This window comes from Glarea lozoyensis (genome assembly GCF_000409485.1).
Source record: "Glarea lozoyensis ATCC 20868 chromosome Unknown GLAREA14, whole genome shotgun sequence".
NCBI lineage: Eukaryota > Fungi > Ascomycota > Leotiomycetes > Helotiales > Helotiaceae > Glarea > Glarea lozoyensis.
This window is the reverse complement of record NW_007360988.1, coordinates 54,885-70,007: the sequence shown is the minus strand read 5'-3', so window position 1 is coordinate 70,007 and position 15,123 is coordinate 54,885. Positions and strand designations below refer to the sequence as shown.

General features: G+C 45.3%; 8 protein-coding genes across 8 annotated transcripts; 4 read left to right on the top strand and 4 right to left on the bottom strand.

Annotated features, from left to right (window-relative positions):
• Window positions 1–616: 616 nt before the first annotated feature.
• On the top strand, window positions 617–790 carry GLAREA_06580 (uncharacterized protein; the record flags this gene model as incomplete). The annotated part of the gene is made up of 1 exon (XM_008080528.1): window positions 617–790. The coding sequence occupies one exon, from the start codon at window positions 617–619 to the stop codon at window positions 788–790; it is 174 nt and encodes a 57-aa protein (XP_008078719.1).
• A 537-nt stretch (window positions 791–1,327) lies between these two features.
• On the bottom strand, window positions 1,328–2,968 carry GLAREA_06579 (Zn2/Cys6 DNA-binding protein; the record flags this gene model as incomplete). Its single annotated transcript, XM_008080527.1, has 2 exons — window positions 1,328–2,857; window positions 2,909–2,968. 2 exons carry the CDS (start codon window positions 2,966–2,968, stop codon window positions 1,328–1,330), a joined length of 1,590 nt encoding a protein of 529 aa, XP_008078718.1.
• Window positions 2,969–3,961: 993 nt separating this feature from the next.
• GLAREA_06578 (uncharacterized protein) lies at window positions 3,962–4,951 on the bottom strand (the record flags this gene model as incomplete). Its single annotated transcript, XM_008080526.1, has 1 exon — window positions 3,962–4,951. One exon carries the CDS (start codon window positions 4,949–4,951, stop codon window positions 3,962–3,964), a length of 990 nt encoding a protein of 329 aa, XP_008078717.1.
• An 837-nt stretch (window positions 4,952–5,788) lies between these two features.
• Window positions 5,789–6,802, bottom strand: GLAREA_06577 (UBC-like protein; the record flags this gene model as incomplete). The annotated part of the gene is made up of 2 exons (XM_008080525.1): window positions 5,789–6,663; window positions 6,754–6,802. The coding sequence occupies 2 exons, from the start codon at window positions 6,800–6,802 to the stop codon at window positions 5,789–5,791; spliced, it is 924 nt and encodes a 307-aa protein (XP_008078716.1).
• Window positions 6,803–7,178: 376 nt separating this feature from the next.
• Window positions 7,179–8,734, bottom strand: GLAREA_06576 (uncharacterized protein; the record flags this gene model as incomplete). The annotated part of the gene is made up of 2 exons (XM_008080524.1): window positions 7,179–8,533; window positions 8,584–8,734. 2 exons carry the CDS (start codon window positions 8,732–8,734, stop codon window positions 7,179–7,181), a joined length of 1,506 nt encoding a protein of 501 aa, XP_008078715.1.
• Window positions 8,735–9,947: 1,213 nt separating this feature from the next.
• Window positions 9,948–11,523, top strand: GLAREA_06575 (C2H2 and C2HC zinc finger; the record flags this gene model as incomplete). Its single annotated transcript, XM_008080523.1, has 4 exons — window positions 9,948–10,169; window positions 10,221–10,500; window positions 10,566–11,109; window positions 11,157–11,523. The coding sequence occupies 4 exons, from the start codon at window positions 9,948–9,950 to the stop codon at window positions 11,521–11,523; spliced, it is 1,413 nt and encodes a 470-aa protein (XP_008078714.1).
• A 633-nt stretch (window positions 11,524–12,156) lies between these two features.
• On the top strand, window positions 12,157–12,912 carry GLAREA_06574 (uncharacterized protein; the record flags this gene model as incomplete). The annotated part of the gene is made up of 1 exon (XM_008080522.1): window positions 12,157–12,912. One exon carries the CDS (start codon window positions 12,157–12,159, stop codon window positions 12,910–12,912), a length of 756 nt encoding a protein of 251 aa, XP_008078713.1.
• Window positions 12,913–13,956: 1,044 nt separating this feature from the next.
• On the top strand, window positions 13,957–14,927 carry GLAREA_06573 (uncharacterized protein; the record flags this gene model as incomplete). The annotated part of the gene is made up of 2 exons (XM_008080521.1): window positions 13,957–14,835; window positions 14,889–14,927. 2 exons carry the CDS (start codon window positions 13,957–13,959, stop codon window positions 14,925–14,927), a joined length of 918 nt encoding a protein of 305 aa, XP_008078712.1.
• Window positions 14,928–15,123: the final 196 nt, after the last annotated feature.

Here is a 15,123-nt window from a genome sequence, read left to right as displayed (position 1 = left end):
GAGATATGGATGGGAAATTTCCGGAACAATGAGAAGTGATTGTGAGGAATTGAAAGCTGCTAGGAAAGCATCCAGAAATATATCTTATGTATTTCTTCATCTGCAAGGTTTTCGGTCTGACATCTTTGGAATCACTGCTGATTGTAGAAAGTGACGATACAACCTGGAAGCCGTCGAATTCAACATCCTGTATACCCTAATAGGAAATCTACTCGAGCGCCGCGTATCAATAAAGCGGGTCCATTCTCAAAATCAAACATCACAGCGACACAAGTCAGCCTCATCCGCAGCTGATACGAATCTAAGTCACGATTCGGTGTAAAATCTCAGGCCGACGGCCGAGGGAGAGTTGATCGTTTCTCGGATTTTGAGGTCAACAAACGCAGCTACTTCGCGGCAAAATCCAATCTGGTAATTCCGGAAGTTGACAGCGGCTTTTTAGCCAGACAAAGTTACTTAAGCTTCATCGGAATAGCGGAGTACACCTTGTTCTACCAATTCATACTCCGCATTCAAGCCTGAGTGGGCCTTACTCATCAACCCGCAGGTTGGGAAACAAAATAAGCTTTCGACCCAACGGAATCAAAAAGCTTGGTTTTAGCTACCGAAAGACGCGATGGCCTCGGCGGCGTCACAAACAGGAAAAGCGCGTGGTGACTGTACAAGTGGAACGGATTTGATAGGTAGGGCTGAAATAGGGGTCCAAGTCTTAGATCTCGCATTTATCTCGGAATGTTGTGGTCGAATGAGAAGCATTGTCTCGCAATTTGCTAGTTTAGGTAATTGTTGATGCTTCGGAAGGTTTCGTCGAATGAGAAGCTCTGGCTCGCCAGTTACTATAACAGGCAATTGTCGTTGTTGTTACGAAATGTGGGGTATTGATCGACTTGGTGCAGATGCTGTCTCTCAACACTCCAAGAATACGAAGGAACAACTGTGATAGTACCCTGGCTCATGGGAGAGGAATAGGTCTCATAATTAAATTACGTGAAATTAATATTGACCAGTTCGAAAGACAGCTAGTCGGTAAGTTATCGTTATGTCAAACATTCCAAAAATTTGCAATTGCTTGTGATGCGATAAAATGCGAAAATGGGAATCACAAAAGTATTCGCATTCATCCAATGCTTACTTCTGGTGACAAAGTTGACATTTGAAGTTGATGATGGTTTTTGCTCTAAATTCATTGAACATCACAAGCTGCACGTTACAAATGTCGGACAGAAAAGCTAAGGAATTTTAATTTCAAGTTTGATATTCCGTGGAAATGCAGAAAGAGGACAGCTCTAACATCTATGTCTACAAAACCGAAATGTGATAGACGGTTTCAACTATAATAACATATACAACCAATCATAGCATAAGCCTTCCAAATATCCATTTGAATCCCACTATCTAGGATATCTGCCAACTCAATGGCTTTGCTGATATCGGAGAACTCACCAATAAACCTCAATTGCCGAATTATCCAGTCCCTTGTTAAAGGTGTGGCGTACGTTGAATTGGCGCACGCAAATAATGGCCAGAGAAGTGAGTAAGAGCTTAATGCCGTAGTGGTGCTAATCTTTGGGAAATCGAAGCATTCGGTCGTGTCCGATTTCATGATTCGTTGGTCGTCGAGGTACGGGAGATATCCAGCGAGTTGAGGAACAGTAGCACAGATTGCTGAAGTAGTCTGGTGTAGATTCTCTTTGGCGAGATCAACCTCTAGTTTGCATTCCGGTGATAGCGAAAGGGTAAAAAAGTAGTCCTCCAATGTACTTTCCACTTTGTAACCTTCTTGGATAATGATGTCGAGGAGCGCGATCCTTCCAGCACGAATGCTATTCAACGCCTCGGCAATCGAGGAGACAGCATAGATATCATAGTGAGATTCCAGTACTAGATTAGATGCCAATAACAGATTCACCGTTTGGTGTTCCCATCCGGGCGGTAAGTCGTTCAACAGAGTAGCCATTTCACCATCCAGTCGAGCAGCCGTGGAAATTATGGCGCTAGAATCATACAAATCTCCATTCCGCACAGCAGCTCGGAACGCAATATACGGAATCGTGATATCAGTCAATCGCCACACCAGATCCTCCGTATCGACAAAATTGGCAGCAAAACTCCGCAACGATAGAAAATCTTCCGGAAGAGAGATCTCATGTTCCATACATGTAACAAAGAAATGTGAACTCATTTGAGCAAACATTTCAAGTCCGATCTGCGTCTCGTATTGCTTAGGGCCACGAACTTTCATCAACGCTGCAGCTCCCTCGAGGTGTCTAGACCATGCACTGCTGGATCGGTTTGTAGGAGGTATCAATCTCTCAAATTCATCCAGTAATAGTACTGCTGACATGGTCGTATCGTGTCTAGAAACTACCGGAGATGCTAGAGCAGCATTGATTGAATTCAAAGCAAGTACATAAATCCGTCTCGCGTGGATTTCCAATTTTGTTGACCGCACTGCCTTTGACAAGCAGGCCAGTCCGACCGCTTGGATAGAAAGTGACAAATGCGAGCTCATAACTCCTTGTTGGTAGTAACTCTCAAGATATTTGAAAGAACGAGACTGTCCAACTACAAATGTGGCTCGAAAATAGCAAGATGCTCTCGTTTCTAGAGGATCCGAAAGTGCTGGACAATGCAACAGAGCCGGATCGATATATTCCACAGGTGGTTTTGGCGTTTCAATTTCCTTTTTCCGACGTCGCTCACTAGCATTCTGTGCATTCTTGAGAGTCTTGTTTTTAAATTTCTCAATCACATTTTCGGTGGAATCGTTTATCCTGAACTCCGTCGTATCTCGATATCCATGACATTTTCGCTGTGCTCTTTGACATTGTCCACATCCGGGTTGTTGTAAATCACACTATGCAAAATCAGTACCAACCCAGACTATAGGAAATGTCAAATTGCCTACCCTAGCTCTCCGCGTTCTGCATGGTGCACATGACTTTGACAGCTTTCCACCGTAAACCATGGTCGTATTTGGCTTGATTAGAGTTTTAAGCCTCAAGATTTGTAGATTCCAAGGCTTGGCATCGAAGGATAGCCTCGAATTGAGGAAGAGAAGCGTATAATATCATGTTCTTCCGACACCCAGAACACTGGGTGCGTTTGAGCTAGTCTCATAATGGTAACCAGTGCGTAGCTGGGATTCAGATGTGCTGAACCAATGAGCGAGGAGAGCATCGTGTGATTGAATACGAGTTTTTGAAGCCGCCCGTTTCTGTTTCTAAGGAATGAGAGTTCGGTGTCTTTCATGTTGCAAGTTGTAACTTTTCGGTGGTTCGGGTTGCGAAGAGCGAAGCAATCCTCTCGCTGACTGTCTCTTTGATGTACGGAGTTTGGTTCGGGGTCAGTAAGCGAACTCCTTTTGAGTGGGAAAAATGCAGGTACGCAGGAAAAGGTTCAGTTACTAAGCAACCGGTAATACTTAAATTGACGCTTCAACACTTAATACACAATACATGATTCGTTCAGAAACTCAGGGTCTTCGGCATGACACGACGTATTGCGGAAGACAGAACCCGTTGAATGTTCTCAGGCAGAGTGGATTTTTCCCGCAATAATTCCACCACCAGGATCTACAGATCTACAGCGCATTTATTCGTTCCGACGAGAAGTACAGAAGTGTAGAAATAGAAGCCATTGGATTGTGACTGAGGTTGTGGCTTATGCAAGAGACAAAACGCACGTTTTGGCGGGAATACTTCATCGTTTGTAGTAATTTACGCGACCCAATGCGTACGTTGCTGACAGGTGGGTTTAGCACATGAATCTCATCGCAATAATTGCCAGAAATAAAACAAAATAGATATCAGTCAAGCGGAACATACGGCAAAAGTTGTGCTCAGCCACTTGATTGTACGGACAATGTCAAGACTTCTATCATGGCTTGCCATAGACGGGATGACAGGATCATTCTACTTCTCTTTCTTATTGGTCTTGGAAACTGACCATCACTCAACGATCAAAAACCCGCAGTATCAAAAGACACAACCCCTCCATTAATCAGATCAAAAGTCGGAGTAAACTCCCCACCATTCGTCACATACAGCGTCCGTCTCTCCTTCGCACTTCCCCTCCCAAACTCCGCAGCCGTTGGATTCTTCAGAAGCGTCGTGTTTTGCAAGAGCTTCTGACTCCCATCCGGTCTCACTTTAACAACATGATTCGGGTGCGTAGCAATCCACGCATTCTTGCCAGCATCGAGGTCAAAATCATCGTAGTGGCCGCCCACGATCGGGTCTGTACTGATCAATTCCGCAGCGCCGATTTTGTCGCCAAATGCGTTGATCTTGACGCGGCCGTAGATGTTCTGGGCGGAGTTGGCGAAGTAGAGGTAGTTTCCTTTGGCGAGCATGCCGTTAATTCCAAGATTCTCTCCTGGAGTGTCGCTGACGCGTTGGAATAGGGGATCTGAGAATGCGATATCATATCTGCGGGTGATGAGATTGACCTTCCAGACAGCACCAATGGCTGAGTCGGCAGCGAGAATTAAGTGTGGTTTCCCTGGAACGGTTGTTATTGCGTTGAAGATTGTGGAATTGACAATGCTGGTCACGTTCTTGATGACCGGTGGATTCGAGTTGAAATTGACAGTCCATACCGTCAAGGATCCGAGAGCTGCTCGGGTTGTTGGGAGATCCCAGGTCCCAGTGATGAGAGCAAAAACATCTGGTGTTGTTTCTGTTATACCAGAAAGGCCAGTGACGTTGGCGAAGGTATGGATAACAGGTGCAGTTGGTGTAGCTTCTGTAGGGTCAATACTCCAAAGCGAAGGAACGCTTAGTGAAGTAAGAAGGAGCTTGCTGTTCGAACGGATCGCGATATTCTCAATGAAATGGTTGATTGGGAAGGTATAAACATTACGAATTGGTGGATTGGTAACGCCGCCAGGTACTGGATTTGCGATGGCAAAAGAGGACGCCAGAATGGCACAGATGGAGAACTTGAGCATCATGATCCGATTTTGATAGAACGGTATTCTGATTATCTGAACGAAGTTGGCTGAAGTCGCTCACAAACTCATCAGATATATACAGACAGCTTCGACTTTCCATCAATCACAGGATCTGACTAAGATCCCCTCTTTTGCAAAAAGAAACAGGGTCAGAAAAAGACACTATTGATCCGATTACATGGTAATAAGTGGGTGATGTATATGCAGAAGCGACCTGAAAAGTCTTGGTGCTCTACAGTGAGCCATTACTGGCTGTAACTGCGGGAGGATGTAACCCCCAGATTCGACGACTGCAGGTTAAAGATAACACCATGAGGCTGATGCAGGTGCAGCATTAATTTGCACACCGATTTGAGGGATTAACAGAGTTGATTCGCTTCCAAGGAAAACAATCCACAACTCTCTCGGTCTAGCAGGTCAAAAGTGTCGTGTAAGCCGCCCAAACAGCCAAATGCATCTTCGTCGACCGCTTCTGCAACAGGCATGAATGCAAAATGAAAAAAGTGGTGGGGGTTGAAGAAGGGAGGAGAACAGCCAAGCGATTACGGAATCACGAAATTAAACAGAAGGAGAATGCAAGTTCTGACCAAAGAACTCGAAGCAGAAATGAGAATGGAAAAATCAGAAACATAACGCTCCACTCGCTGGCTGTAGTGACTTGATTCTGTGGCTAATAGCAATGACAGCATTCGCTGAATAACACATCTGTATGCAAAACCCATAGCGCCATGTACTCAAAATATAGATGGTATCAAAAGCAACCGTACATCTAGGACGCCAAACTCCATTGCCCAGTATAATTGTAGGCGCGATCTTTGTATGTAACCACAAAGATTATAGACCAAGTAAGATTTTCAACACCATCGCGACCAGAAGTACCACAACTCCTGCAATTGCCCTGTCGATCCACATGGGAACACCATCATTTGATCTGCCATGCACAAGTTGTGCCTGTGCTTGTGGATTTTGCTGTATATTTGGCAACGGTTGGATGCGTGCTTGAGGCTGACCAGTAGGTTGTGGAGCAGTCTGACCTGGCCTCGCTGGCGGATATGGCTTTGCAGGAGTTGTGTCACTTGCACCGTCTGTTGTATTGACAATACCCTCAATTGCTACTGGCGCTGCAGAGGTACCGATCGGTTCTTCAGCAGTTTCCTTGCCTTTACCCATTTCGTCCTTGTAGCCCATCTTTAGCTCGTTCGGTATTGCGACTTCTTCGGCTTGTTGCCCCTCTTTCTCTTTTTCTTTTGCAGCCTCCTCGCATTCTGCAAGTATCTCCCGGTTGTTCTTTGCGCAGATTCCGCATTTCCAGTTACCGCTGCCCTCAGCAATTCGTTCTCTTTCCGCTTTACTACATTCCAACCCACCTAATTGACCCTTTGCGTCCGTTTCCATAAAACTTCTCAATGCCACCAAAGCTGTTCGGATTCCCCAAGCTGGCTGCCACGTTTCCTCGTGGTGTCCGCTTATGCTGAGACATATTTCACGATTAGCTTCGAATCGACCAGATGGAGTGAGAAAGCGAAAGGATGGTGGGCGAAGCGGATATGTCGGAGGCAGCACTATTCTGCCATGATATATGCCATTAGCAAACGCTGAGGATGGCGGGCCGCGTAATGTGAAATGCCACTCGAACAGGTCCGAGTCGGAAGCTGGAGAAGCGTGGTAATCTGCAGATGGAGAATGGGATATTTCGGCAGCTTCACGAACTAGATAAATATCAGTTGGCGTGAAAACAGAGAGCTTACAAAGGACATTTGAATATGGATGGTCGAAAAGAGCTCGAATGAATGACTTACGTATGCGCTTTATTGTAGGAGATTTGGAGTTGAATCTTGGAGTTGCCATGATGGCAGAGTTTAGGTATGAATGTCACCAGCAAGATAGCCGTACTTGATGGATCAATTATAAGAATTGCAGCAATGAAGCTGGCGCTTGCTAACGAATGAAGTGGGGTTGTATGAATGAACACCTTGAGGTTCAAGCTCCAGTCATCCGATAAGAAGCAGATCCCAGTCACGTGACTAGCCCTTGAAGACTGTAATTCATTGAGCTTTCATCTAAATTGTGTCAGTTATCAATCACAAGTCTGAGCATGCAGTTGTGCCAGAAAGTCATGACTGTATCAGAATTCCATTGTCATCAGCTAAATGTTATACCCAGAATATTTTACAATTAACTCCAAATCCCCAGTCCGCTCAACCAACACTCGTCAGATTCAAACCTAATCGACGCCATCATCATATTGTACCCAAGCTTTCGAGTCATCTTTCTGCCTTGAAAGTGTATTTCCAAGTATTGTGTTAGTGACGAGACCAACTTTTTGTGGCCAAGCTGAAGCTGCAGCTCGGTCTAATGTCCGTTGAACCAGCTCATCCTCATCCTCACTAACATCATCAAATTGTCCATTCGAGCCGCGAGGTGATAAATTCTGCATGGACACGTTGTTGGTCCTTTCGTCGGCATCTGCGTAATCCTCCGGCATCCTCCCAAGTATTCGGTCTGCTTTGGACTGAGGTCGAGTAGGATAAGAATTGACATAGTGTCTAGCAGCACCAACTTGTTTCTGAGGAATTGGCTCTACAGGTTCTCCCCAGCCTGCAGCGTGTTCACGGTTCCTCTGGGCATCTCTTTCTCTAGCCAAATTCTCTCTTGCAGCCAACCATTTCGGACTTGGCTCCCAACTCCATCCATTTCCGGTCGTTGTAAGTATAGGAAATGCCCACAAGGCCCGGTTGTGTCCAAAGAGATGAAGGAGGTTGGCTCTCCAACCAAGATCAAAAGCACTGGGCAACTTTTCCGCATCCTGTTCATCCAAATATTCTTCGTAACGAGCCCGAGCTCTTTGTCTTTCATAGGCATCGTATTGCTGTCGGGTATAATCTCCTCCATTATGACGTTCCAGTGGTTCTTCTGGGATATTCGCACCAGGCTCACCTACAGGATGTTGTATATACTCCGAAGCGCCATTTATTCCTGGTGGGGCGTGTTGGTTGCGTAGGTTCTTTCGTAGTGGTGAAAGATATCTCGTTTTCTCCAAGCACTCAATCGTGGTCTGTCCACGCGATGCTAATAAAATATGCCATCCTGTGAACCCCGCGAGAACCAGCCCAATAATTCCAGATATCACAGCCAGCATGACATAGTTGACCGGCATCAGTGACTCTTGATACTCGCCGTCATTCAATATTTCTCTATATACCCAAGTCGCCGAAACTCCAAAGCAAACGAAGCAGAATATTGTTGTATATATCAGGAAGAGAAGGAAGAATTTATAGTTTCGCAATCCCACACAAGTCGCTAGCCAAGGACAGTGATGATCCATTTTCAAGACGCAGGTCTTGCAAGTCGAACAGTGATGCGCTCTATCCGGTTTCCTTGCCTGGCACTTCTTGCAGTATCTTGTTTCCCCATTCGACTTGACCGTGAAATTCGTCGCATTCGGGGGTGCCTGCGTTGGCAGGGAACTGTAGCCATTGTTCGCCGTCGTCGTCGTTCCGGGGCTTGTGAACACTGCGCGAGTGTATGACCAGTTTAACATAACATAGAGAGCTATGCCGAGCAGAGATGTCCAATTCCCTAGCAATTGTCAGCCGCGTGAACTATCCTTATGGAGCTGAAAAACTGACCTATCCATGAACCTTTCGTAGGCAGGAAACCTATGGTTGCTTCCACCCAAACAGCCCAGGTCGTGAGACTATACACGAAGAACAAGGGGAAGTATGTGGCCCCTAAACAGCAATATCGTTCGCATTTTCTGGCCCAGCGGCGAGGAGGCATTCTGGATGGGGATCCGGCGGGACTAGATCGTGGTGTTGCAAGCGTCGCCATTACTTGGGTACGGCATTCGAGGATATGCTACCGTATCATAGCCGGTATGTCGTGGAAAGGGGTTAATATGCGATCGCGATTATCGAGTCCTGGTGTTGCGTGTTTGAGGATGGTAGTTCTGGAGGCTGTGCCAAGTGAGTTTGGTCATCCCGAGCTCCGTCGCCAACGCCAAGACCAGACAGGACGTCTGACTGAACTTGTAAGCATTGCACTTCATGCAAACATCGCCTTCAACAACCACCATACCTTCATGGATCGCTTCAATCTGTCTTGACCGAGTAGAATCCATCTTATCTTGATTCCACTCGAAAACTTTTCAGTGATTGATTCCTCCAAGATGATCGATTGACCATGTGTGCTCTTGCCATGCGTCCGACGAAGAGCATGCTGAGTGTACGACATCCCTTCTATTCATAGATACTGTCTTTTAGTATGATGAGCTGGGCTACTTGCAACGGTAGGTATACAAAGTCTACCGGCACATCAAATGGGATCATCAAGAACTTTCTATACCTGCTAGCGCTTCAGAAGCTATAGCACCAGTGTATTACGGCTCTGACGTGACTCCTCCTAACTCACCGACGTTATAATAACATTTTCTCACTAAAACCTACGTTGATCTTATTCTCTTAAGTTAAGATATAGTCTTGTCTCCTTGTATAAGGCTAACTACTTATATAAAGGAAGGAGTGCTGACATTCGTTTTCCAACATTGTTATACTTAGAGAGTGACTTGTCAGTCTCACAATGTATTGTTATAGCTCTACAAGTTACCTACGGTATCTAGGTACATGATCTTTGAAGAACTCCGTGGCGGAAGCCAGAGGGGTATAAGATTCGATAGCTCTTTCCTCCCCAAGTTTGTCCATTTACAGTTAGTTTGTTTTACAAAGCGTTACCATCACTCTCGTTAAACCTTCGACTACATCTTCTTTTCATGAGCAGTTACATGGGTACATCTTCACCTTCACCGCACTAGCGTGTTTTCCAAGCGGACTAATGGGGCTCAAATCTCTCGCACTTTCAATTTCTGCACTTCTCGTCTTCACAGATCGATTTCCTGTTTGTGGGAATCTTTGCCTCAAGGCTGAGACGTTTTCCATTACATATCTCAAAATACGTCTTTCTTCTTCCATCAGTGGCCTCTGCGTCGTATTACACCATGGACCGCAAAACCCGATCAACGTCGGGAGCCCGCGATCTATCAGATGCGATGCTCCCCCCAGAGGATCCGTTGCCTTGTAAAGTGTGCAATAAGATCTTCCCAACATTCGAAAAGTTTCACAAGCACAAGTTCGACAAAAAGAGTCATTTTGGATTGTTTTGTCTAGTCTGTTCAAAAGATTTTGCAACCCGCGAGGCGTGCAAGGCTCACCAGCTTCAGGTAAAGCTCTGGCCCAAATTAACATATCATCACCTTACTCATTGGCTTTAGTATCATGCTGCGAAACAGAACCTGCAATGCCCAGCATGTGCTCAGCGCTTCACTCGTCTCGGCGGCTTGATCCATCATATCGAATATCAAGATTGCAAACCAGGTGGAGACCCGACTGAGTTTCGAGACCGAGTCAAACAGAAAACCGCCATTTACAATGATCCCGTTAATATGCGTAATCGTACTGAATACGGCCAGACATCTGGAGACTTCCGTGAAGATGATTTGCTCACCTTCGACAACGATGGTCCCGAATCGGCTCAGGCCAAGTCTGTCAAAGGTAAGACATAATGTGTCTCGAAGAAATGGGAAATTAGGACTTAAAAATGACTAATTCTCTCGCAGCGACTCCTGAAATTATCTATGGTAAACCTTCTCGTCCAACCCCGAATCCGACGCCGAATCCAACCAAGCTGAGGCCCTCGACTGAAGCAACACCGTCCAAACCCAGAGGACTGTCTGCGCGATTCGAAGCAGGTGATTTAATCAGTTTCGATGAGACATCTCAAAATTTGAAGGACCCCCGGGACGTTCCTCCCCAGCGAACAGCAAAAGGCGTCTATGGCAGCTCTACGGGCTCGCAAATATCATCGGCCAAAGGTCCTAACAACCCCCAGCTAAAGTCTGCCTGGTCTACAAAGAAAGACTTGTTCCCATCCACCGAAAAAGTCACTCCGTCTGTAGGTTTCGCAAATCCACCACTCCCCGAGCCATCTTCGACCATCGTCAACACTGGGACACCCCCCCAAAATGAAGCAAGACGGGACGGACCTAAACCGCTTGTTCTTTCGCCATTTGATCCTGATAACCCTACCTTTCGGGCAGACAGTTTCTTTGATCCTGATATATTGCCACTTGGAAAATATAAGTGTCCTCATACTGGCTGCGGGTGAGTCGATTGTAGCTGTTGATTTGATTTGATCTGATTCCTCTTAGGAAAAGCTGTCCTACCTCGAACTCTTTCATAAGCCATTTAAAATCAGCCAAACACGCCGTGCAAAAGCTTCAATGTCGCAGATGTTTGAGGTACTTTGCTTCCGCAACAGCTCTCACGCAACATTCCGAATCGCAAGGCGTTAATTGTAATGTCCGGGACACTGATCAGTTTACTGCTTGTGTCGACGAATTTACCGCCGGTACTGCCGCTCCTGCTGGTCGTTTTAAGGACAATACCATCAAATATGTGGTCAACAAATTTGACAAACTTGAAATCGATAAAGCGAAGGCTGCCCTTGATGCCGCTAACAAGGCTCATGCTGCTGATCAAGCGACTTTTTGGACCAGACATGTACCGAAATACTAATTCAAGAATTGGCTGATCATGTGGAGCTAGTGGAGGAGCAGATAGGACGGGTAACTACTTCCTTTGAAATCTCGGCACAGATTTAGAGTCTTCTCTTCAATCACCCCAGGTTCCGATATCTTATGTTGATAAATTAGCGATGCTTCTGATTGGCGATTAGCGTTGCGCTTACCCTTAATGTTTGCTATGTTTCGTTGACTTTCGAGTGATAATAGCATTTTTTGTTGTTAGGAATTGCGATGAATCAAATATGTTAGTTCTGCAAGCTATAACAATCAAATATCTGTCTAGCTACTACTACTAGTGTATATTAACACAGACAGGATAACTCCAAGTGCAACATGTGGGAAAATGATTTCCTAACGCTCACTCCAAACAGAAATATTCAGCCTCTGCATTAGAGGAAACATAAATATACACTCAATCGATCTGAGCAAATGCGGATTTCTGGGTCATCAGGTGTCCCGTCGAAGGTGCACAGTGGTGTAAGCAAATTATTAACAAATTAAATGTAATCACCACCCGACAGAGCTGGGTGTGAATGGCACGAAGTTTTATTAGTATAAAATGATTTGTTTCAACCAACACTGGCAATTCCTTCCTTTCAACTTACCACTAGTTAATTCATCAAAAATGATGGCTTCCCCGGAGAACTGCACCAGACCACAAACCCAGGAAAGTACTTGCCTTCACGAATCGACTGAGCGTCCTTCACTTGACACCAACCCAGATGATTTCTCCTCCTCCCTGAGCCAGACCGATATCCCGGCCCTCGAGAAGAACTTAAAACATCTACTGGCCTATCCCACCTCTTTTGACGATGTCCTCAACCCTCATATGCACGCGGCGATTATGTTTATCATGGACCACATCATACCATGTGCTGGACAGGTCGTGCCCCCTGACTCCATGCAAGGCGATGTAATGCGCGTACTTTCTCGCTTTGGGAGGGAATGGCCTCTTTCGGGACGAAGACGTGTAGGTGACTATTCTGAGGACAAGAAACATCCGACGTTGGGTTTGAAGAGGGATAGTGAGATTAGTGAGTTGGATCTTAATGACGAAGGGGCGCCGGAAGTTTCTGGGGGTTCTCAGACATCTCAGGCGGGAAGGAGCTCGAATAGAGCAGAAACCCGTAATTTCGAAGAAATACGGCAAGATGAAAACTCAGGTGGTAGTATCCAGAGTTCTTCTGAGGCCGTTGACGGCACGGCAGGGGAATCACATACAGAAGCATCACATACAGAAGCATCACATACAGAAGCATCACATACAGAAGCATCACATACGCAAGCATCAGTCAACCAAATCGATAAAAAGTATGGGAACTATCAGCCACCGACTGTCGAAACCATTCAGGATGAGGCTTTCAACAAGCTTGTGTGGTAAAACAGAAGGTCTTTTGTATGGTTCGAAAAGTTGATGGCTACAAGAGGTTCAACATGCGACTACAACGGTGTTCTTCTTTGACTTTGTAACTTGTAAGTAGAACGAAGACTTGGTGGATCTGTATATATACTACGTTGACTTCAAATAATCTTGAATTTAGAAATTTTAGAAGCAGGCAAGTCTTTTTCTTGCTTTTTAATTCGCTGTCGTGTTCGCGGCACTTTTTAGTTTTTGCTAAGTTGTAGAAAATTGACCGACTTGCTCTTCCACCTTAGAACACTCTAATTAACCACATGTAGTGCAAGTTAATGTCTCTAATCAATTAAAGTATTAATATTTTATTGATATCTACCTGGAATTGGTGAAAACGAAAGAGCCATACATTTTGTTGACGAAGATGTAGGAAGTCAATTCTTCACAATTTGAAAAGTCGTCATTCGTTTGCGGCAGAACTTATAACTATATTTTTCACTTCATTGCAGTCCAAAAATAAAGTGTCGTATTGTTTTCATCTACTCAGAACTCGAGCGATAAATGCCTTTTTAACCATGCAGTACTGTCCCCATGTTTTGCCAATGAGAACTCGTGGTTTGCCTTCCCTGAAACTGTCAACTCTCGCGGTTGACATGGCTGCAAGTTCCTACGTACTTCTACTTGATCCGAGATATTTAACCGAGTCAAGAAACATTTTGTTCGCTCAAATCGATAGGAGGAATAATCATTTTCAGTCAATCACAACGAATGGAAAATCAAGTTTCGCCTGCTGCTCATGTTGCCACCACCATCCACCAAATGCGTCCATGTCAGCGTTCGAGATCTCAACAGGCATACGCGGTTGCCTCGTATTACTAGCAACCTATTGGCCAGTATATTTAAGGCTGTCTCGTGTCAACACTTGGCTGCTCCACCCATGCTTATTATTGCTGGGATAATTTATTTGCGGCGCAGTTTTGTGTTGCTTCAAAAGACGACTGCCCCGCTACTGTTAAACCATTTTTGAGCCTCAATTCTATCATCTATTTTATATTCTTTGAGTATCACAGGATGGTGTTCTCAAACACGGCGTTCACCACATTGGTGCTGAGCTCTCTCATATCGACATCCCTCTCATACGACACCCCATCCCAAGGCAAAGTCAACTTCAACAACAGGATCAACTGCGACGGTCGATTCGACAGCACAGAACTCATCGAGGTAGACAAATGCATACCCGTCAAGCACGATAAATATCAAGTCCTCCAAGTCGTCAGTCCCTGGCCCACCTGCGCCGACGGCAGCGATGCTCGCTTCGCAACATTCGGCTACCGAAACCGAGAATGCGATGCAAAAGGCGACATGAACCCTTTAGAAGACAAGAACGATTATCTTAACACTTGCACCTACATGGCGTTAGCTGGAAGTTTCGCATTCTGGTGTGATGGCGCGGTTTACGATAAGCGCCCTGGATGGAATGGAAAGGATCACTCGGCTCCGGGTGGTGTGTTACAGTGGAACGAGAAGAAATGCAACAGGAATACAACTCCTAAACCTAAATATTACGAAGCCGATGTTTGCATCGATGTCAAGGAAAATATGGGTTTACAATTAACCGGCACCGCGCTGTGCAAGAACGGGTCAGACGCTTTGGTAGCTGGATTTGCAGGCAAAGGCTGTGATCCCACTTCGAAACCACTCGCTGAGCCATTTACGAGATGGGATGACCGGATGAAAGGGTTTTGTCTCCCGACGGATGGAATCAATAGTATGACCTTTTGGTGTGATGGGTTTGACGATATCGATATGCAGAAGCCGAAGCGAGCGAAGAAGTCTTCGAATTTGGGACTGATAATCGGACTGAGTGCTGGGATTGGTGGATTCTTGCTCATTGCTATGGGCTTGGTTGTGGCGTACAGTATTAATTACCATTTTAGGGAATGGGTCAAGGTATGTACTTCTCTTCAAAACCTTGAAGGGAAATCTGCTAAGCGGTTGATTAGAAACTTTTCGGACAGGATGATGGGTATATTGCATTGTAGAGTTATGACTTGTCGACAAATTCCAATCACTGATATAATATTGCTGTATTATATTATTTGTCTCATGGTGGACAGTATTAGAGGCATTACAATGCCGGTATCTATAAACTAAATAGCGCGTTAAATATGATTTAATGAGTTGGACTTTTACTGTATCAGACTTATCAACTAACTGTTCAAAGACTCGCCTGGAGGT